The sequence below is a fragment of the Pleurodeles waltl genome, chromosome 10, assembly GCF_031143425.1.
Source record: "Pleurodeles waltl isolate 20211129_DDA chromosome 10, aPleWal1.hap1.20221129, whole genome shotgun sequence".
NCBI classification, from domain to species: Eukaryota; Metazoa; Chordata; class Amphibia; order Caudata; family Salamandridae; genus Pleurodeles; species Pleurodeles waltl.
The window spans coordinates 277,672,026-277,694,991 of NC_090449.1; the positions used below are offsets into that span (position 1 = coordinate 277,672,026).

At 47.3% G+C, this 22,966-nt stretch overlaps 1 protein-coding gene across 1 annotated transcript in view; it reads right to left on the reverse strand.

Moving 5' to 3' along the window:
* GRIN2A (glutamate ionotropic receptor NMDA type subunit 2A) overlaps window positions 1-22,966 on the reverse strand; it is a 1,722,233-nt gene that overhangs the window by 288,407 nt on the left and 1,410,860 nt on the right. Inside the window, exon 9 of the mRNA XM_069210410.1 lies at window positions 7,300-7,529. Coding sequence (XP_069066511.1) covers window positions 7,300-7,529 — 230 coding nt within the window. The remainder of the gene's footprint in view (window positions 1-7,299; window positions 7,530-22,966) is intronic.

Consider the following 22,966-nt stretch of genomic DNA (forward strand, 5'->3'; position numbering starts at 1 on the left):
TGGATCACAGTTTGTGGAGCCAGGTGATATAGTCAGGGATCCTATCTGTGCCCCACAAGGGAAACATCACCAGATGGGCTGCTCCTAATGCCAAGGCCATTTGTTTCACTCTCAGTGAGCAAAATGGGAATGGCAATGGGTTAGGAAGTCCTAAGCTAGTGTAGGCCAGGAACCTCTGTATCTTGGTATTAAAGGCTCGATCTATGTCGCCTAATATGTGCTTTCACACTTCTTGTCAGAAAGAACCCTGACAAGTTCGGCTTCCCATGTAGAATGTTCTACGGTTCTAGTCGATAATACCCCCTTACCAGTATAGTATAGAGTTCCGTGATGAAGAGTCTGTTGTTTTCCTAAGGTGTACCTATTTCGCAAAAGATGTCAGAGTTCTCTCAGCATGTGGTTTAACAGAGGGGTGTAGCACCCAGTGTCACACTTGGAGGTAATGGATGCGGTCTGCCTCTGACAGTCTATAGTCAAATTTTAGTTGCTCAAATGGGATAATCCCTTGAGAATCGAACAGGCACACAATTCGATTGCACCCATCCTCCCAACAGCATCGAAATCTGTTAGGTTGCATTCCTGGGGTAAAGTCCTTATTAGACAAGATTGTGGTCACAGGGGATGGAAAAGAAGTTAACAGTGCACTGACTGCTACAGCATCCCTTGCTCAAAAGGCTGAGGGAGCCAGGGTTCTCTCGAGATGTGAGCGCCTGCCACACCCTGGTCCATAAAGCTCCAATGTTTCTCAGTTAGTGATTGGCCCCATTCTACCAAGAAGCGAAGTTGGGGTGTCTGGTAGTATCACAGTGGGAGGAGTCCCCTCACCTTCGTCAGGCGATTCATCTGGTGCTTCTGAAGGTGAGGCTGATTCCCATCCTGGATTAATTTATGGAACTCCATTTGCAGGGACCGCAAGGTATTTTTCAGATGGGTTAATGGGAGGGTGTGGAAGAGGTATAGAATGTGTGGGAGAATCATCATTTTTATGGCCGCTAGCCTTCCTAGCCAGGGTAAGCGAAAAACGTCGCCATGTGTTTAGATCATCTATCACTTGGGTAGATAGGGCTGTGTAGTTAAGTGTTATGATTTTATAGATAGAGCTTGCTAGTTTGATCCCTAGGTAAGGAATAGAGTCCTTCACTTATTCGAAAGGGAACTTTGAGCAGAGACCAGCTTCATGATGTTGGTTTTTTGAGAGGTTAAAGATATGGGATTTTTGCACGTTTACTTTGAGGCCAGACCGATTCCCAAAAGCTTGGAGTTCTGCTATGAGGGCGGGAAGAGATGACATTGGGTCCATGATGGCTAAGATCACATAATTTGCATAATGGCTAATGAGATGGTGGTCTCCTCTGAACTGTATACACAAAATATTTGGGTTGGACCTAATCTTCTGAGCTAAGGGTTCCATAGGTAAGGCAAAAAAGAGGGGGGAAGGAGACATTCTTGTTGTGCACCACGTTGGATAGGGAAGGATTGGGACGCCACCCCATTGGCTCTCACTGAGGCCTTAGGAGCACTGTACATGCAATGGACACATCCACGGAATTTGTCACTGAAGCCAAATCGCTCTAGGGTCGCAAACAGATAGGGCCAATGGACTCTATGAAACTCCTTTTCAGTGTTGATAGAGAGGATAGTTTTTTTTCCTGGACCTGTGTATTTTATCTACTAAATGTAAAATGTGTTTAGCTGGTGTCTCCGCATTGACGTGTTGGGATAAAACCTGCTTGGTCTGGACTTGCTTTACAGCAGTTATTGCTTCCTAAATCCTCCTGCTATACTCTTCTCCGTAGATTATACACTGGTTTTCAACTTAGTAGTCTTTTTATGCCAGACAGTGCTTTAGGAATGCATTCACTGAGAGTAGTCTGCCTTACGTGCTGTGGGGTGCTGCCACAAAAAGCCCCTGGACCACAAAACTATCAAGAGCTGAACAAGAGAACATGCTTAGGCTCTTCCAACCCAATGCTGCCAAGCAGAGAGAATGCCAGGGGCTGTGACAAACCACCAGGAAAACATCATAGAAAATATTTAGAAGTCAGCTTTCCAGAAAATCTGAAGCACACCACCATGATCAATTAACCTAACTGGAAATGGCCTATTAGGGCTAGAGATAACCAAAAGGAGGCAAACCATTTGAGTGCAGTATTTTGAAACCATACTGTTGGTCCCCTGTTGCAGAGGGCTCCCACAGTAGATAAGAAAATCTGAAGCTGGAGTTACCTGAAACCACTGGGGAGCCTGCAAAGCTGTGGGTGCTTTGGGGAATCAGTCAACTGGTTTGTGTCACTATCTGTTTTTAAACTTCTGTTTCATAGGACAAACTCCATCATCACCTGGGGAGATTCTGAGTCATGATGGTGGCTGTGTGTTTTGTGGAGGAACTCCCAGTGTCCAAGCGCGACCAGAAGCATCATCTACTGCTCTCCTCTGGAAGAGCATAAGGAGATGACCCCTCTCTTGTCCCTGGAACGACAGAGAGTTGGGTGACATGGGAGAGCAATGTGACCACATAGTCCTCAGCAGCTATATGGTCCAGCAAGCACTGTGTGAACAGTTGTCCCAGGGAAGGACAGAGAACAGGCAAGCCAGCTCAGTGTCAGGCACATAAAATGGAAGAGGAAATGTAAGGGGCACATTTATAAGCCCGAAGCTCCACCTTGTTTCACATTAGCCTCATTATTTTGTATGTTAATTTGGCCCAATGAGGCCAAAATCCCTGCTCTGTATTTACAAAGTGGCGCAATGCATGCATCGCACTACTCTGTAACCCTCTGCGCTACATTATGCCTCCGCCACTCCTGCGGAGTACATCAATAGCCTCACATTGAATAACGCTTTTGCCCCCTAACCTGCGCCATGGTACGCCGTATTTTAAATACAGCACACACATAGTGCAGTAGGGGGGTGCTAAGGGGTGCAGGGAAAGTTGTGCTGCACACGGTGCAGCGGCACTTTCCATAAAACTGCCCCTAAGTGTTTAGCAGTCCGTGGCCAAAAACGGTTGCTCCATCAGAACTTGGAAGGACTCTAAAGGACTTTCAAATTTAGAATCTAGTTAGTGGTGCCCCCAAGAGGAGCAGAAGAATCACCATTGTGTTGTCTCCAAGAGTTGCCAGGAGTGTGAAAATACCCCCACAAGAGCCTCCAACTCTCAGGTTTTTACTGTGTTATTCTGGAGTGCTGTGGTAGTTTTCTAAGCTTTTCTTAGAGGATTGTCTTTAGTTATTAGACAAACTTGAGAACAGATTTATTTTTCATAGGTATGGTCTATGTTTTATATTACTGAGGAATGTAAGACAAAACTCAATACAACTCCTGATTTAGATCCAGAATATCCTCTGGGATGATTTGTGTGCTATACAAATACACATAACATAAGGATGACTTCATTTACAGTGAATGTCAAACTTAGCACTTTTGTGGTAGCACTCTGTTATGTTTCATAATGGTAAGATGTTTTTTATTATTGAATAGCTTATATCCTGTTGTTGATGACACCTTATGACAAGCCCGGAAGCCTGATTTTTTTACATTGCATATTAGGGCACAAACCATTAAAGGTGCTTCAGACCCTCAGAGGCTAGTACACATTTAGGGGGTTATTTGATAGCTGTGATAGTTTAAAAAAAGCATCAACTGAATGCTGATTTATTGAGTGTTACTTGTTGTGTTGCTGACTTCTGAGTCTCTAGCTCGCACATCTCACTGTGTAAGCCTTGCACTGCTCTGCCTCACCACCTGTGAGTCAGGTACTAACAGGCCAATGCTGCCATACTGTTTCCGTCGGTCAGCCTGGTGGAAACCTGAGCAGCCTATGAACATTCCAAGGGTGCTGACAGGGGAACCCCTGCACTGCCCACAACATGATTGTGGACAGTGCAGGGGCCTCACTGAGGCCCCAACTCTGCATTTTCGTATGCCTTTTAATGGGGGGACTCCACCATGAAAAGGCTGGCTGAAAGGAAAGTTATAATCAGCACAGCTGTGCCAAACTTGGCACTGCTGTTGCTTACCACAGCTTCCACCACCGCCAACTCCACAGGAACTCTGATCCTGGTGATGGAGGTGGTGTGCTGGTGGTCCGGCAGCAACCTTGGCAGTCCGACTGCCACTGCAGGTATGTCAGTTCAGGGACCGCTGTATTCATAATCAGCCCCCTACTTACTGAAATACACTCCTAGTAGTTTTCATGTGAAATAAACCAGTGTTTTTTGCTTGTGAGATCAAATAGAGGTAGGTCTTTCTCTATCTGAAAACGTCTGCTATAGCATAACAGTGAGATCTGGAAAAACCTTATACAACACACCCCTTAAAGGATCTCCCACCATCAATATTTATATTGTTGAACTCTAGATTTCTCCCAACCTTGGTTCTATAGGTGCTAGAAATTTTGAAAAATCATTGTAAATATCCTTTTGTCCAATCATACATTAAAAATGAACTTGGACCATTAACATACCAATAAACATTATGCCAAGTAAATGCAGAAATTCAGTTGATGGGATCTGTACAGGGAGTGCCGAATTATTAGGCAAATGAGTATTTTGACCACATCATCCTCTTTATGCATGTTGTCTTACTCCAAGCTGTATAGGCTCGAAAGCCTACTACCAATTAAGCATATTAGGTGATGTGCATCTCTGTAATGAGAAGGGGTGTGGTCTAATGACATCAACACCCTATATCAGGTGTGCATAATTATTAGGCAACTTCCTTTCCTTTGGCAAAATGGGTCAAAAGAAGGACTTGACAGGCTCAGAAAAGTCAAAAATAGTGAGATATCTTGCAGAGGGATGCAGCACTCTTAAAATTGCAAAGCTTCTGAAGCGTGATCATCGAACAATCAAGCGTTTCATTCAAAATAGTCAACAGGGTCGCAAGAAGCGTGTGGAAAAACCAAGGCGCAAAATAACTGCCCATGAACTGAGAAAAGTCAAGCGTGCAGCTGCCACGATGCTACTTGCCACCAGTTTGGCCATATTTCAGAGCTGCAACATCACTGGAGTGCCCAAAAGCACAAGGTGTGCAATACTCAGAGACATGGCCAAGGTAAGAAAGGCTGAAAGACGACCACCACTGAACAAGACACACAAGCTGAAACGTCAAGACTGGGCCAATAAATATCGCAAGACTGATTTTCCTAAGGTTTTATGGACTGATGAAATGAGAGTGAGTCTTGATGGGCCAGATGGATGGGCCCGTGGCTGGATTGGTAAAGGGCAGAGAGCTCCAGTCCGACTCAGACGCCAGCAAGGTGGAGGTGGAGTACTGGTTTGGGCTGGTATCATCAAAGATGAGCTTGTGGGGCCTTTTCGGGTTGAGGATGGAGTCAAGCTCAACTCCCAGTCCTACTGCCAGTTCCTGGAAGACACCTTCTTCAAGCAGTGGTACAGGAAGAAGTCTGCATCCTTCAAGAAAAACATGATTTTCATGCAGGACAATGCTCCATCACACGCGTCCAAGTACTCCACAGCGTGGCTGGCAAGAAAGGGTATAAAAGAAGGAAATCTAATGACATGGCCTCCTTGTTCACCTGATCTGAACCCCATTGAGAACCTGTGGTCCATCATCAAATGTGAGATTTACAAGGAGGGAAAACAGTACACCTCTCTGAACAGTGTCTGGGAGGCTGTGGTTGCTGCTGCACGCAATGTTGATGGTGAACAGATCAAAACACTGACAGAATCCATGGATGGCAGGCTTTTGAGTGTCCTTGCAAAGAAAGGTGGCTATATTGGTCACTGATTTGTTTTTGTTTTGTTTTTGAATGTCAGAAATGTATATTTGTGAATGTTGAGATGTTATATTGGTTTCACTGGTAATAATAAATAATTGAAATGGGTATATATTTTTTTTTTGTTAAGTTGCCTAATAATTATGCACAGTAATAGTCACCTGCACACACAGATATCCCCCTAACATAGCTAAAACTAAAAACAAACTAAAAACTACTTCCAAAAATATTCAGCTTTGATATTAATGAGTTTTTTGGGTTCATTGAGAACATGGTTGTTGTTCAATAATAAAATTAATCCTCAAAAATACAACTTGCCTAATAATTCTGCACTCCCTGTATATGTGAGAGAACTACAGTGGTTTTGTGTAGCAGGGTCAGGCTGGGACTGAAAATAGGTGGCAGCTTAAAAAAAAGTGCCACCCTTCTAGCAAATTAGATGGCTAAATAGGTGGCTCATATTTACAAATTGGGGCCCTACTGAACCTTTAAACACATGCTATAGAGGTGTTTTGTAAGGTGTGTGGAAACCAATTAATTGTTCTTGCTGCAGGCAATGTTTTGGTGATATAAGTAAAATTAACAGTAAAAATGGGCCCACAAGAGAATAAAAGAGGCCCACAAACAACTACCAAACTGGCCCAAACACTGACTCTTCATATCAGTCATTGGGCACTGCCTGATTGCCCTATAGGTCAGTCTGACCTTGCGCTGTAGTACCTGAGGGACTCCACACTTAATGAAAAGGTCAGAGATTGAAATGAGAAGATCAGGATTTTCTCAGATTTTCCTTCTAAGAACACTCAATCCTTGTCAGTGGAGTACCTCTTATTCCAGGCTCTGGTACTCCTCTAAAGTGAGTGAATGGTGGGAACCGCCAAAGTCCACTAACAGAGTTAAGAAAAGTTGACTCTACCCTACAGATTTGTTGAAAGTCCTCATAGCCTGCCTTCAGGAAGCTCTTCTGTTTAAAGAATGGCTACTGCTGGCACAATATTACATGACTGAGTAGTTTGTTAGATGTGGAAATATATACACTGTTGGATGTTTGAGAGATCTATCAGCAATAAGATCTCCAATGTTCCTTCAGGGCCACCTGGACAACTTTGTCTCTAGAGGATGAACAAATCAGGACTCTGTGAGGTTTAGATATAATATACAAGAGTGAATTCCCCAAAGGGCCTTAGACCTAGGCTATCTCCATTTGAGCCTGCAGTTTTATTGTTTGCAATCATAATGAAAAATTGCAGAAGAGTGAATTTTTAATAGTAAAATGTGGTTCTATTTACTTTCTTAACAAAAATATAGTGAAACGAAATGTTACTTGAGTTGTCTTGGTCATGAAACTTTTTTAAAAGGAACTGTCAATATTGAGTTTTTCAATTCTCCCTAATATGTTTAGAGAAGTTTGTCTTAGTGAACATTTTAACTATTTGCTAGGTAGGTAACTTGTTGAGACTTTTTTTCTGGAAGACTACTACCAATCGGTAAGTAATGTGGCAAATCAAGTATTCACAAATAGTCAAATCTTTACTTTCAGACATATCTTAAAATCCTACCTTTTTGTCACTCAGCCCAGTCACTTGATCCACAAACTCCTCCTGGATCATGAATGCAGCAAGATTGGCAGTATAGCTGGCCAGAAAAATGACAGCAAAGAATGCCCATATGGAAACTATTATTTTACTAGTCGTCCCTTTTGGATTCTGCACCGGCACGGAGTTGTTGAACACCAGACCCCAAAGAAGCCATACCGCTTTTCCAATGGTAAACGATGGTCCATGAGGATCTGTAAAAGCAGATAGCAGTGTTGTTATTCATCCTTGCCATTGACATGTAACAAATATTGTTAAAGTTTTACAACTTTCTCAGTTGTAATCAAAGTAAAAAATAGTCAGACCACTTAAGGTTTCTCAGCTCTTAAGTCTCCCTAATTAATGCATGAAAAGCTCATGATGCCCAGGTTTTACTTTGTATTCTGGGATTTGCAGTTCTGTTGAATCCATTACACAATTATGATGAAAAGCCCTATAAATCTACTTGAGAACCTGGGCTGAACGGACCTCTAACAGCATAGGATAGGGAAACTTGGGTGCTCTAACTCTAGAAATGATAATCCATCTAATTAAAAGGCCAAAGTGGGTCAAAAGTGAAAAAGGAATGCATGATATTTTTGCACACAAACACACCCTTTTGGAAGAAATAGGCACTAATAATTAATCAAAGTCATGCTAAAATGTTGGTTTTAATGTAGACTTTTTTTCAAAGTATTGTGTTTTGCTATCCTTTTGGAAAACATGCATGATGAGAATGTGTCTACTGCAGCAACCACAATATCTGTCAGGGTGAAACACAAGCAACCCCTAAATTGCTTAACATAGAGGAAATGTGTAAAGTATTTGTGAAACACATCAAACAGTAATAAAGTGAAAACACAAGAAAAATCCCACACCAATTTAGGAAAATAGAGTAAAATGTAATCGATTGTTTAAAACCAAAATCAAAGTTATCTGGTTCTGCATGACTGTGATAGAGCACAGGCCGGGCGGAGGGACCACGTTAATCCTGCTCAAAGTCCAGAACAAAGAGTTCCATTCACAGTGGAAGGGGCTGAAAGATGTAGTGAGAACATTTTGAATGGGGATCAACAACACAATATCTTGGTAAACTATATCCGGACGAAACATTGTCAAAAATATCATTAAGCTCAATATTGTGCTCCTATATTTATAATGGTAAGTAAAAACATATCGGAAAAAAATATTGGTGCCACTAATATTGTCAAACAATTGAAAAAAATATAATTTTTTATATAAATATAATTTAGAGTAGTAAATGGTGAATATATACATTTCATATCATGTAAATTAAATATATTCCAACAGTATTTAATACTATATATAAATATCTACTTTTATAACAAAGCACACATATATCTGTGTATGTTTTTATAACCTATATATAAATATATATGTATTTATATATATAGTGTGACATAATTACATACACAATTAAACCATGAACATATAAACAATTGAATAAGAATAATATATTATATACTATATTACATTACCATATTAGTTATTGCAGATATTAAATCAAATTTTAAAGGTTGACAAATACAGAAAATGTATTTACAAAAAATACTTTACACATTACAATTAATTTAAGAATAAAAAGAAAAAATATAAAATCTAAAAAAATACAATTAATGCTATAAAATTGATTTAAACTATATTTTGAAAATTATTGTAGTCTGAGATTATTAAATATACTATTCCTACTCTATCTTATGCAGCAGTAGGGAAAGTGTTGAATTTTGGAGTGATGACATTTAGGGCCAGATGTAGCAAAACGGCAATTTGCGACTTGCAAATTGCGAGTCCCTGCGACTCGCAATTTGCAAGTCGCAAATTGCTATGCAGTACGGTGTCTCAGACACCGACTGCGACTCGCTATGGGGTCGCAATGACCCACCTCATGAATATTCATGAGGTGGGTCGCAAATTGCGGCCCCATAGCGAGTATAGGCACTCGCTAACATGGAGGCCTGCTGTCGTCAGCAGACCTCCATTTCGTGACTGCTTGAACAATAAAGCAGTTTTTTTTTTTTTAAGTGTAGCCCGTTTTCCTTACAGGAAAACGAGCTGCACTTAAAAAAAAAACGAAACCTTTAGTTTCGGAATTTTTTCAGGGCAGGGAGTAGTCCGTTGGACCACTCCCTGCCCTGAAAAAATATTTGTGGGTCCAGTCACAAACTGGAAGGGGTCCCATGGGGACCCCTTCCAATTTGCGAGTGGGTTACCATCTACTTGAAGTGGATGGTAACTGCGATGCCATTTGCGACCGCGTACGCGGTCGCAAATGGTATTGCATCCCACTGCGAGTCGCAAATAGGAAGGGAACACCCCTTCCTATTTGCGAGTCGGAAATGCATTTTGCGAGTCGGTTCCGACTCGCAAAATGCATTTCTGCATAGGAAACTGCGTTTTGCGACTCGCAAACGGCAAATTTTGCCGTTTGCGAGTCGCAAACAGTTTCCTACATCTGGCCCTTACTGTTTCTACTCCAGTCATCGCAATAATAGGGAAAAAGTTGGGCTTCAAAGGAGTTACATTTCCTATTCCTACTTCAGTAAGTGCAACAGTAGGAAAAGCGTGGAATTCAGAGTGGTGAAATTTAATATTCACACTCAAGTCTAAGCAACAGTAGTGAAAGTGTTAATTTTCTGACAGGGTGATATTTACTTTTCCCACTCCAGCCTACACAACACTAGGGAAAGTTTTGGACTTTGAAAGGATTAAGGCGGTCATTACAACATTGGCGGTAAAAGGCGCTTACCGCCGTGCAGAAGACCGGCAACACCCCGCTGCGGCCGCGGAAATCCGCCACAGCTATTATGACCCACATCTCGGAATTCGCCAAAAGTCAGACACCCACACAAGTCCGCCACACCAAAGGTCAGTGATAAACAGGCGAAAACAACAGAAATACGCCCACACTATCACGACACACGAATCCACGCGGCGGTCTTTCAACCGCGGTATTCCATTGGCGGTACACACCACCGCGCTCAAGATACACACTCTTACAAAACACAGCCACATTAGACAATTAAAATACACACACCTGATACACATACACACACCACTCCCACACACCCATTACAAGATAAAACACACACCCACATCACCCACAAACCCCCACGACAAAAAATTCCAAAAGAAGGCCAGAGAGAGACACCACCAGCAAGAACAACAGCATCCACAGGCACACAACACCATCACCCACACAACTTCCACGCATCTCACACAACACACCACTACAAATCACCACACTTATCACCACACACTCCACCCCACACATCACCTACACCACCCCATGGCACGGCAAAGACACCCCAGGTTCTCGGAGGAGGAGCTCAGGGTCATGGTGGAGGAAATCGTCCAGGTAGAGCCACAGCTATTCGGATCACAGGTGCAGCATACCTCCATAGCTAGGAAGATGGAGCTATGGCGAAGAATAGTGGACAGGGTCAACGCAGTGGGACAACACCCAAGAAATCGGGAGGACATCAGGAAGAGTTGGAACGACCTATGGGGGAAGGTGCGTTCCGTGGTCTCAAGACACCACCTGGCGGTTCAGCGGACTGGCGGCGGACCCCCACATCCTCCCCCACAACTAACAGCATGGGAGGAGCAGGTCTTGGTGATTCTGCATCCTGAGGGCCTCGCAGGAGTAGGTGGAGGAATGGACTCTGGTAAGTCAAAGCTTTACTATTACATCCCTCACCCTACCTGCATGCTATCACATACCCCCACCCTCACCCTCACCCCCAGCACCCCAACTCCTCACATATGTCCCAACATCACAAACCACACATCCCAAAACCAAGCCCTGCATGCAACAACAAAGCATGGACATCCATCACCAAAGCATTGCCACTGCACATACCCATACACCCCCCTAAACCATCATCACACAAGCTCCCACACAGTAATGCTAGCACTGGGGTACACGGTCACCCACCCATTGCACACCATTACACACACAGATTTAATAACCATCCTTTTATACCCCTGCAGGACCCAAACCCAACATCACCGGACAGGAGGGTCCACACATGTCCACACCACCAACAGAAGAGGCCCACAGTGATGACAGCACCTCTGTCCAACTGGATCTAGATGACCAGCCCGGACCATCGGGGACCTCTGGACAGTCGGTTTCCCTCACACAGGCACAGGCCACCACAGAGCTTCCCCCCTCTGGAAACACCAGCACAGCACCCACCCAGCGGGCCCATACCTCCGTCCCCAGGACACGTCAATCAGCTGTGTGTCCACCACTACAGGGAAACCAGGATAACCCACCACCCCAACAACAACAGGGACCTGGGGGCAGTGGTAGTGGGCACACGGTCCAGGGGACGGAGGCCCAGGAACACAGGGGAACTGGGAGGGCTGCTGTGCGACGGGGGCGGACAGGCCAAGGGAACCCACTCTCCACGAGGCCCTCTCCTCCATCATGGGAGCCTACCACCACTCCCAGGAGACGATGGCAACGGTACTGGCCAAATTTCAGGAGACCCAGCGCATGCAGGAGGAAAAGTATATGGGCTTCAGGGAGGAACTCAGAACCATCAGCTCCACCCTGGGCACCATCGTAGGGGTGCTGAAGGAACTACTCAACACCAGGAGGGACACTGTAGCACTACAAGGGGCCCCTGACACTAGCATGGACGATGAACTACCCACCCCCTCCGCCGGCGCTATTGGACAAGACGCCCCGCCACAGGACCACCACACCAGCACCCCACCCCCTGCAGAGGGAGAACCACCCCACAAACGGTCCCTGAGATCCAGGAACAAGACAGAGAACGATGCCAAAACCCCGCCAAGAAATGAGACCACCCTGATTGTCATCCTACTGTCCCACTTTGTCACCCTGTCCATAATTAAACTACCCCAGCTCCACTTCCTATGCCCATATGGGCAATGCACCTGTGAGACTAATAGACTGGACTCTGCCATGGACACTCCTCCGCCATCACCCCTCACCATTTCACTACCCCCTCCAATATTGAGCATTTAAATAAACACACCTAAAGCACAAAATGATCTGGAGTCTGTCTGTGATTTTGAAATAGTGTATTAGCAATTACAGTGCTAAAATGTTTTTTAAATACTGATGTCAACATACCTATGTCACACAGCTCTAGTCCATGAGGAATCTAAGCAGATGTCACACAGTGGGACCCACATATGTGAAATCGTAAGGGAAAGTGACAACTCAGTGACCATACACTGGGTGAAAACGACAGACAGGAGAGAGGTAGTAGTGTCAAAGTACATGTAGTAGGCAGGTTTGGATTTCTACCTGTGTCTCACTGGAAATATTGCAGGATCACTGAGTCCCTGTTGTGCATGTCTTCTTCCTCTGCTTCCTCCTCATCACTGCCCACAGGCTCCACAGCTGCAACACCGCCATCTGGACCATCCTCCTGCAGAAAAGGCACCTGTCGTCGCAAAGCCAAGTTGTGAAGCATACAGCAGGCCACGATGATCTGGCAAACCTTCTTTGGTGAGTAGAATAGGGATCCACCTGTCATATGGAGGCACCTGAACCTGGCCTTCAGGAGGCCGAAGGTCCGCTCGATCACCATCCTAGTTCGCCCATGGGCCTCATTGTAGCGTTCCTCTGCCCTGGTCCTGAGATTCCTCACTGGGGTCAGTAGCCATGACAGGTTGGGGTAACCAGAGTCACCTGCAAATGACGAGGGACAACTGTTAGACACACACTAACCTGGAGGGATAACTCCAGACCCAGACAACCATTCCCAATGACTTGCTTCCAGGTGCTCACCTAATAGCCACACACGGTGCCTCTGGAGTTGACCCATCACATAAGGGATGCTGCTATTCCGCAGGATGTAGGCGTCATGCACTGAGCCAGGGAACATGGCATTCATATGGGAGATGTACTGGTCTGCCAAACATACCATCTGTACATTCATAGAATGATAACTCTTCCGATTTCTGTACACCTGTTCACTCCTGTGGGGGGGGACCAAAGCCACATGGGTCCCATCAATGGCACCTATGATGTTGGGGATATGTCCCTGGGCATAGAAATCACCTTTCACTGTAGGCAAATCCTCCACCTGAGGGAAAACGATGTAGCTCCGCATGTGTTTCAGAAGGGCAGACAACACTCTGGACAATACGTTGGAAAACAAAGGCTGGGTCATCCCTGATGCCATGGCCACAGTTGTTTGAAAAGAGCCACTTTCAAGGAAATGGAGCACTGACAGCACCTGCACTTGAGGGGGGATTCCTGTGGGATGGCAGATTGCTGACATCAGGTCTGGCTCCAACTGGGTACACAGTTCCTGGATTGTGGCACGGTCAACCCTGTAGGTGATTATCGAATGTCGCTTCTCCATTGTCGACAGGTCCACCAACGGTCGGTACACCGGAGGATGCCGCCATTTCCTCACATGTCCCAGCGGACGGTGCCTATTAAGGACAACAGCGAGCACAGAGTCAACCAACTCAGAGGTACGTACCCACAGTTTACACAGAACACTATCCATACACAAAAGGTGGCCTGTATGTGTGTTGAGTCTAGGCCTAGGTATGTGTGACGCAGTTGAAAATGAAGCCATGTGGGCCCCTGAAATGGTGGCTGCCTGACCTCTAAAGTGGGACAATGGGATGTGAGGTAACTGCGCTGGCGTTGTACACCGTCGCGGGTAGGCGGTCAAAGACCGCGGCGCAATGCTGCATTGGTTAACATTGGAACCTATGGGTCCCAGGAGCCAATGACGATGTACGCCGGCGGTGACGGTATGCACCGCCGCAGACGTGACCGCCATTTTCTATCTGTTCAATCACTCGATACCTGATCTTCGACAGGAGAGGACCTACACTGCAAGTGCTGCTGTGACCTCGGTCTGGAAGAGACAATGGCTCTTGCGTCTGGGGAAAGGGCCCCTGCCTTCACATCGGAGGAGTTGGAGAAACTCGTGGACGGGGTCCTCCCCCAGTACAACCTACTCTACGGTCCTCCAGACAAACAGGTAAGTACACAGGGAGCATGTTGTATGGGCTATGCCTGTGTGGAGAGGGCTGGATGTAAGAAGGAAGGGGGCAGAGTGCTGCGTGCATGAAAGACGGTGAATGCATGTGCCACATGGCAAGGGTAGGGATGGGTGCCAATCACTTTGACGGTGCAGTTGGTAATGACTTCTCTTTTTCTCCTGTACATGTCATGTAGGTCAGCACTCACCAGAAGAAAGATATTTGGCGTGCCATCGCCAAGGACGTCCGGACCCTGGGGATCTACCACAGACGGAGCACCCACTGCCAGAAAAGATGGGAGGACATTCGCCGCTGGAGCAAGAAGACGGCAGAGGCTTAGCTGGGGATGGCCTCCCAACGTGGGAGGGGTGCCCGTCGCACCATGACCCCCCTGATGTTCAGGATCCTGGCGGTGGCCTACCTGGAGTTGGATGGGCGCTTGAGGGCACCACAGCAGACACAAGGGGGTGAGTACACTCTCATTCTGCTGACTTTGCGCGCAGTGGAGTTGTCTGGGTGGGGGGAGGAGGGCTGTGGGTTTCCCTAGGCCAGGACGAGTTCCGTAGGCAAGGCCCCTCCGTAAGGCAGGCCATGTGGCACCCCAGCCCACCTCTGTAGAGTGGCAAGTACAGCTATTCATGTCCCTGTGTCATCTATGTGTGCAGATGTCATCCATACCCTTCTAGGCCATTTCCCAGGAATTGAACAGTGGAGCCCAAGAGCGCGGCGTAGTGCAGGGGGCTTCTGTGTCTGTCGTGTCCGCCAACGGTAGCGGTAATCTATGCACTCAACATGTCTTTCTTCTGTCGTCCCCCCCCCTTTTTGTGGTATCCCTGTTATTCTGTGCATTAGCATCATCAGGCGGAGGAGCAGTGGCACCGGAGCACGAGGGAGCTGCATCCAACATGTCCCTGGAGGGCGAGACTACGGACTCGGAATTCACCAGTGTGACGGAGGACGAGGGGAGCTCCACGGCGAGGACAGGAGCTGACACCAGCGACACGGACTCGTCCTCTGATGGGAGTTCCCTTGTGGTGGTGGCAACATCTGTGCCCCCGCATCTACAGGTACAGCCGCCACCCCCCCTACCACCACCGCCCTCCCAGCAGCCCATCAGCCTTCGCCCCGTGCCCACTCACCCAGGAGGGTGGGCATCACCTTCGCCCCAGGCACCTCAGGCCCTGCCCCAGTCACCCCTGCTGCCCTCAGTGAGGAGGCCATTGACCTCCTCAGGTCCCTCACTGTTGGGCAGTCTACCATTTTGAATGTCATCCAGCGTGTAGAAAGGCAGTTGCAACAAACCAATGCATTCCTGGAGGGCATTCATTCTGGTCAGGCAGCCCTTCACCGAGCTTTTCAGACTCTGGCCTCAGCACTGATGGCAGCCATTGTCCCAATCTCTAGCCTCCCCCCTCCAACTTCCTCCACCCAGACCCAATCCCCTGTACCTCTGCCTATCCCAAGCACACCATCAGACCAGCATGCACACACCTCAACACACAAGGGAAGCTCAGGCAAACATAAGCACCACACATCCCACAGGCACTCACGCAAGCAACACACACATGCAGACACACCAACATCCACTGCCTCCACTGTGTCCCCCTCCTCGTCGTCTCCCTCCTCCCTCCCAGTCTCGTCTACACTCACACCTGCATGCACTACCTCTACAGCCACTACGTCCCTCACCAGCACACCCACCAGCACTCCCCGCTCACGTGCAGTCACCACCCCCACTACCATTCACACGTCCCCTGTGTCCTCTCCCAGTGTGTCTGTGACATCCCCTCCCAAGGCACACACCCACCCAACAGCCATCCACCTCACAACAGCCTCCAGCGCATGCACCTTCTCCCAAAGTCACCAAACGTACACCTCCTACTACTACCACCTCTTCCTCCACTCCCAAACCCCCTCCAGCTACCCGTCCCAGTGTGTCCCAAAAACTTTTCCTGTCCACCCTTGACCTTTTTCCCACACCTCCCCCGCCCCGTCCATCTCATAGGTCCCGAAGTTGCACCTCAGCCACAACATTTTCGGGACCAGTGGTGCCTGTAGTCACCGGTATGTGGAGTGCACCGGCCACCAGGACAGCCAGTGTGGCACGGAGCCACAGCACAGACAGTCCCCCACCTGTGAAGCATCAGAAGTTGGCCAGTGCCCGGCGGGAGAGGGGGAAGACTCCAGCCACCAAAGCCGCTCCCAGGGGTCCCATTGGGAGTGTGGAGTCAGCTGTGACACCTTCCAAGGTGGGGAAGGGCCACAAGAAACCCGGCAAGTCTGGGAAGAGCAGCACGGCGGAGAAGACCGCCATCATCCCCGCTGCCCAGGAGGCCACCGCCAGCCCCAGTCCAGCTGCCCAGGAGGCCACTGCCAGCCCCAGCCCAGCTGCCCAGGAGGCCACCGCCAGCCCCAGCCCAGCTGCCCAGGAGGCCACCGCCAGCCCCAGCACAGCTGCCCAGGAGGCCACCTCCAGCCCCAGCCCAGCTGCCCAGGAGGCCACCGCCAGCACCAGCCCAGCTGCCCAGGAGGCCACCGCCAGCACCAGCCCCGCTGGGCCATGAAGGAGCGCCAGCACAAGCCCCGCTGGGCCATGAAGGACCACCAGCACAAGCCCTGCTGAACAGGGCACCGCCATCTCAAGCCCCGCTGAACAGGGCGCCGCCATCTCAAGCACCGCTGAACAGGGCACCGCCCTCTCAAGCACCGCTGAACAGGGCACCACCGCCTCAAGCACCGCTGGCCCATGAGCGCCAAGGGCACTGACGCTACTGAGTCCGTCACGAGCAGGATGAAGCATTCTGGGCAACAGTCCCCCTCCAGAACCAGTGGAGAGATCCATCCACTACCTCTGTTCTTAACAGGATGAAGCACTTTGGGCACCAGTCCCCCTCCAGAACCAGTGGAGAGATCCATCCACTACCTCTGTCCTTCACAGGATGTTACACTCTGGGCACCAGTCCCCCCCAGAACCAGTGGAGACTGTCATCCACTTGAGAGACTGTGGCTTTGCACTCCCCAGGATTGAACAGTGGGCAACACCCCCACTGTAGAGATTTGAGAGACTATGGCTTTGCACTCCCCAGGATTGAACAGCGGGCAACCCACCCACTGGAGAGACTTGTGAGACTGTTGCTTTGCACTCCCCAGGATTGAACAGTGGGCAAGCCAACCACTGTAGAGACTTGAGAGACTGTGGCTTTGCACTCCCCAGGATTGAACAGTGGGCAACCCACCCACTTTAGAGACTTGAGAGACTGTGGCTTTGCACTTCCCAGGATTGAACAGTGGGCATGTGGCCCCCTCATGGATTTGGCGTTGTGCACTCAAGCGGCTGAGGTGCCCCCCCTTTCCCTCCCCCTGAGGTGCCTGTTTTCTTGCTCTCTGATGGCCCTGCAGTATTCTCTCTGTCATGGTCAGGGATCTTGTGTGGGCCTCGCCCATACCGTGTGGTCCCGGTGTTCCACAGACTTTCTTTGTGCAGTACCTGGACTACTATGCCTGGTATTTCTTTTGTACATGGTGTATAAATATATTTCTGCCTACTTGTTTTTAATATATTCCGATGGTTACACTCATTTTCTTTGGTCTTTGCATTCTTCCGGGGGGATTTGGGGGGTGTAACTGTGATGTATTGATATGCATTAGTGTGTGTGTTGTGGTGGATGAGGGTGGGGTGTTGCGTGTGTGTGTCCCTGTTTTTTGCCTCCCCTGTGTCGTAGGTGCTGTACTCACCGTGGTCTTCGCCGCCGGCGTTCGTGCTCCTGGTAGAAGGAGCAGGAAGACTATCGCAGGGAGAATTTGGAGTTCCGGTTCCATGGTGTCCTCGTTCCTCGTGGAGTGTGTAGAGGTGAGCGTTTTCCCTTCGAAATTCCTGTTTCCGCCGTGTTTTTATCCGCGGTAAATCTGCCCCGGAAAAGGTGGCGGATTGGCCTGTCATAATAGTCTGGGCGGTACATTGTCTCCCGCCTGTCTGTTGGCGGTGACCGCTGCGCTGTTTGTTTGCACCGCCGTGGAGGTCTGAGTGTTAAAGTGGCTGTCTTTGTTGGCAGTTTCCGCCACGGTCGTAATTGCAATTTTTTTACCACCAGCCTGTTGGCGGTCTACCGGCCGCTTTAACACCGTCCACCAGGGTTGTAATGACCACCTAAATTTACTATTCACACAAAAAACTGCAACAGTAGGGAGAGCACTGGATTTTGGAAGGGGTAAAATTTACCACTCTCACCCCAGGTAGCTCAACAATAAGCAAAGTGCTGGACTTTGGAGTGGTAACATTTTACAATTCACACTCCAGTCTCTACAACAGTAGGGAATGGATTAAATTTTGAGGGGGGCAGATGTACTATTCCCACCCCAAACAGCTGAACTGTATGGCAAGTGTCAAACTGTGAAGAGGTTAATTTTACTATTCCTACTACAGTTTAAGTAAGGGCAGGGGAAACACTTCACTTCAAACACACTACATTACATTATGAGTAACCACATGAATGTAGAAAAAATATTAATAAATTTGAACAATTAATCAATTTATGTAACTATTATTTAAAAAGTATCAATTAATGAATAATTGCTATTCAATCAATAGTAAAATACCTTCCCACCCTATACCTCTAAGGACCTAGCAGTCTGCACCTAACATATAACAAAAAGAATAACTATTTCATAACTTGCATATTTAAAATAAATTAAACAATTATTAACAATTAGTAATTAATGTTTCATAATTCTTACCTAATTAACTTCCAGCGAGAGACCCCTACAAACCTAGCATCACATAACTAGAATAAAATGAAATTAAATAAATAAACCTATACTTAACATTCAGTTAAATAATTAATTTACAAATAATAACTGTTAGACCTGACATCCTTGACATGGTCTCCCCTGTCTTTTTTGCCTCTGCTTCCCATGTTTTGACTGTGTGCTGGACTCTATTTCGCTGTTTTTGGTACTCTGGGCACTTTACCACTGCTGACCAGTGCTAAAGTGCAAGTGCTCCAGTGTAAAATGTATATGTAATTGGCTGTCCATGATTAGTATATTTGATTTACTAGTAAGTCCCCTGTAAAGTGCACTGGGGTGCCCAGGGTCTGTAAATCAAATGCTACTAGTGGGCCTGCAGCACTGGTTGTGCCCCCCACGTTAGTAACCATGTAAACATGGCTCAGACCTGACACTGCAGTGTCTGTGTGTGCAGTTTTAACCTGCCAATTCGACTTGGCAAGAGTACCTACTTGCCAGGCCTGAACCTTCCTTATTATACTTCTAAGACACCCCTACGGTAGGCCCTAGGTAGTCCCATGGGCAGGGTGCAGTGTACGTTAATGGTGGGACATGTACTGAAATGTTTTACATGTACAAACAGTGAAATACTGCTAGATTTGGTTTTTAACTGTTGCTTGGCCTATCTCTTTCATAGGTTAACATGGGGGCTGACTTTAAATATCGTTTAAGTGCAGTTTCGATTTGGGAGCTGACCCAAATGTGGAGTTTGGTGTCTCTGTACTCACAATTTAAAAATACATCTTTTGGAAAAGCTGTTTTTTAAATTGTCAGTTTGAAAATGCCACTTTTAGAAAGTGGGCATTTTCTTGCTTTAACCATTCTGTGACTCTGCCTGTTTGTGGATTCCATGTCTGAGTCAGACTGACAGTTGGGCTGTTTGCGAATCTACTCTAGACAGTGACACAAAGGGAGCTGGGGGTGTAGCCTGCATATACTGATGAACTATCTGGGCTAGACTGGAGGGAGGAGTGGTTACATATGCCTGAATGGACAGTACCTGCCTCACACAATGCAGTCTCTAACCCTCTGGTGTGTGTGGGGGCCTGGCCTGGCCAAGGCAGGATCCTGTAAACAACAGAGACTTTCCTTTGAAGGTTGCCTACTTCAAAGGCAGAAAGGGGTTGTTAGAAATGGGGTCTTTTGTTTGCAGTCAGGTTACCCCTTGTCCAAGCAAGGACCTTCACTCTAATCAGGGAGAAGGAGAATCACACTCAGTTAACCCATCGCTCACCACTTGGTAGCTTGGCACAAGCAGACAGGCTTCACTTCAGAAGCAATGTGTAAAGTATTTGTACCAACACACACAGTAACTCAGGGAACACACTAAAAAACGACACAACACAGGTTTAGAAAAATAGGTAATATTAATTTGGAGATGCGTCGTTTTTCACCCGCAAGAGAGCGATGCGTTTTGCATTTCGGATCCACGCAAATTCTGATTGACTTTAACCTCCAAGGACGATGCGAAGAAAATCCGGTTGCACAATATAAAGAATCCGTGCTACGTGGGGCTTGTGTCATTATCAGCCTTTGTTAGTGGGTGTCGCTCATCATTTCTCCAGCCACGTTGCATCAATCTTCCAGCCGCGATGCAGGTGGAGCGTTGATTTTAGCCACGAAGCTGGCAGTGCGTCGTTTATCAGCTGCATCACGGAAGTTGCATCTAAAATCTCCCCCCACGGCGGTCTGTGCATGGTTTTTTAGTTCTTGTCTGCCAACTTCACCTTTCAAGGGCCCAGGAACTGGAGAGGGTACACTTTGGCAGGACAAGAGTCTCAGCAGAAAGTCCAGGTGCTGACAGGGGAAGTCTTTGATGTCCCTGAGACTTCCACAACAGAAGGCAAGCTCAATTCAAGCCCTTGGATATTCTTCTCAAGCAGGAATGCACAACAAAGTCCAGTCTTTGTCCCCTTTCACAGACATAAGCAACAACTGCAGGACAGCCCAACAAAGCACAGTCACAGGCAGGGGCAGCACTTCTCCACAGCTCTTCAGCTCTTCTCCTTGGCAGAGGTTCCTCTTGATTCCAAAGTCATCCAATTTTCAGGGGTTTTGGGTCCCCTTCTTATACACCTTTTCGCCTTTGAAGTAGGCCTACTTCGAAGAGAAGTCTCTGTTGTTTTCAAGATCCTGCTTTGCCTAGGCTAGGCCCCAGACACACACCAGGGGGTTGGAAACTGCATTGTGTGAGGGCAGGCACAACCCTTTCAGGTGTAAGTGACCACACCTCCCCTCCCTCCCAGCACAGATGGCTCATCAGGATATGCAGGCTACACCCCAGCTTCCTTTGCGTCACTGTCTAGAGAGAGGTGCAAACAGCCCAACTGTCAAACTGACCCAGACAGGGAATCCACAAACAGTCAGAGTCAAAGAATGGTTTAAGCAAGAAAATGCCTACTTTCTAAAAGTGGCATTTTCAAACACACAATCTAAAAAACAACTTCACTAAAAGATGTATTATTAAATTGTGAAATCAGAGACCCTAAACTCCACATTTCTGTCTGCTCCCAAAGGGAATCTCCACTGTAATAATAGTTAAAAGCAACCACCATGTTAACCTATGAGAGAGATAGGCCTTGCAACAGTGAAAAACAAATTTGGCAGTATTTCACTGTTAGGACATGTAAAACACATAAGTATGTATCCCACCTTTAACATGCACCGCACCTTGCCCATGGGGCTACCTAGGGCCTACCTTAGGGGTGCCTTACATGTATAAAAAGGGAAGGTTTAGGCCTGGCAAGTGCGAGCACTTGCTAAGTTGAATTGGCAGTTTAAAACTGCCCACACAGACATTGCAGTGGCAGGTCTGCGCCATGTTTACAGGGTTACTAACATGGGTGGCACAAACAGTGCTGCAGGACCACTAGTAGCATTTGAGTTACAGGCCCTGGGAACCTCTATTGAACTGTTCTAGGGATTTACTAGTAAATAAAATAGGCCAATCATGGAAACTCAATTACACATACATTTTACATAGGAGAACTTGCACTTCAGCACTGGATTGCAGTGGTAAAGTGCCCAGAGTAACAAAAACAGCAAAAACAGAGTCCAGCATACATCAACAACCTGGGTAACAGAGGCAAAAAGTTACGGGAGACCACACCAAGGATGTCAAATCTAACACGTGTGCCTCTGAGCTGAAAGTGGGGAGCAACAACCCAACATCATGGGAGCTCTCATCACTAAGGCAGAAGAATCTGGACAGACCTTCAGCATTGGCGTGTTCTGTGCCAGGGCGGTGTTCCACCATAAAATCCATCCCCTGTAGGGAAATGGACCACCACAACAGTTTTGGATTCTCACCCCTCATCTACTTTAACCATCTGAGGGGCCTGTGGTTGGTCTGAACCCGGAAGAGAGTCCCAAACAAGAAGGGTTTTTCAGCGCACAGACCACAACAAAAGCTTCACGCTTTATTGCACTCCACCTATGTTCCCTGGGAAGTAACCTCCTGCTAATGAAGGCTACAGGTTGATCTAGGCCGTCTTCATTAAGCTGTGAGAGTACTGCACCTATATCATGTTCAATTCCTCTGTTTGTACAACAAACTCCTTGGAGTAGTAAGGTGCCTTCAGCACAGGTGCTGTGCATATGGCAGCCTTCAGGGCATCAAAAGTGGTCTGGCAAGCCTCTGTTGAGATCACCTTCTTTGGTTGCTTCTTGGAAGTCAACTCATGCAAGGGGGGCAACATTGGTGCCATATCCCTTGACAAACCTCCTGTAACAGCTGGTGAGGCCTAAAAAGGCCCTCACCTCAGTCTGGGTCTACGGAGGCTCCCAAGCCAGAATGGTGTCAATGTTTGGCTGTAGGGGTGCCACCTGGCCACTCTCTACCTGGTGTCCCAAATACACC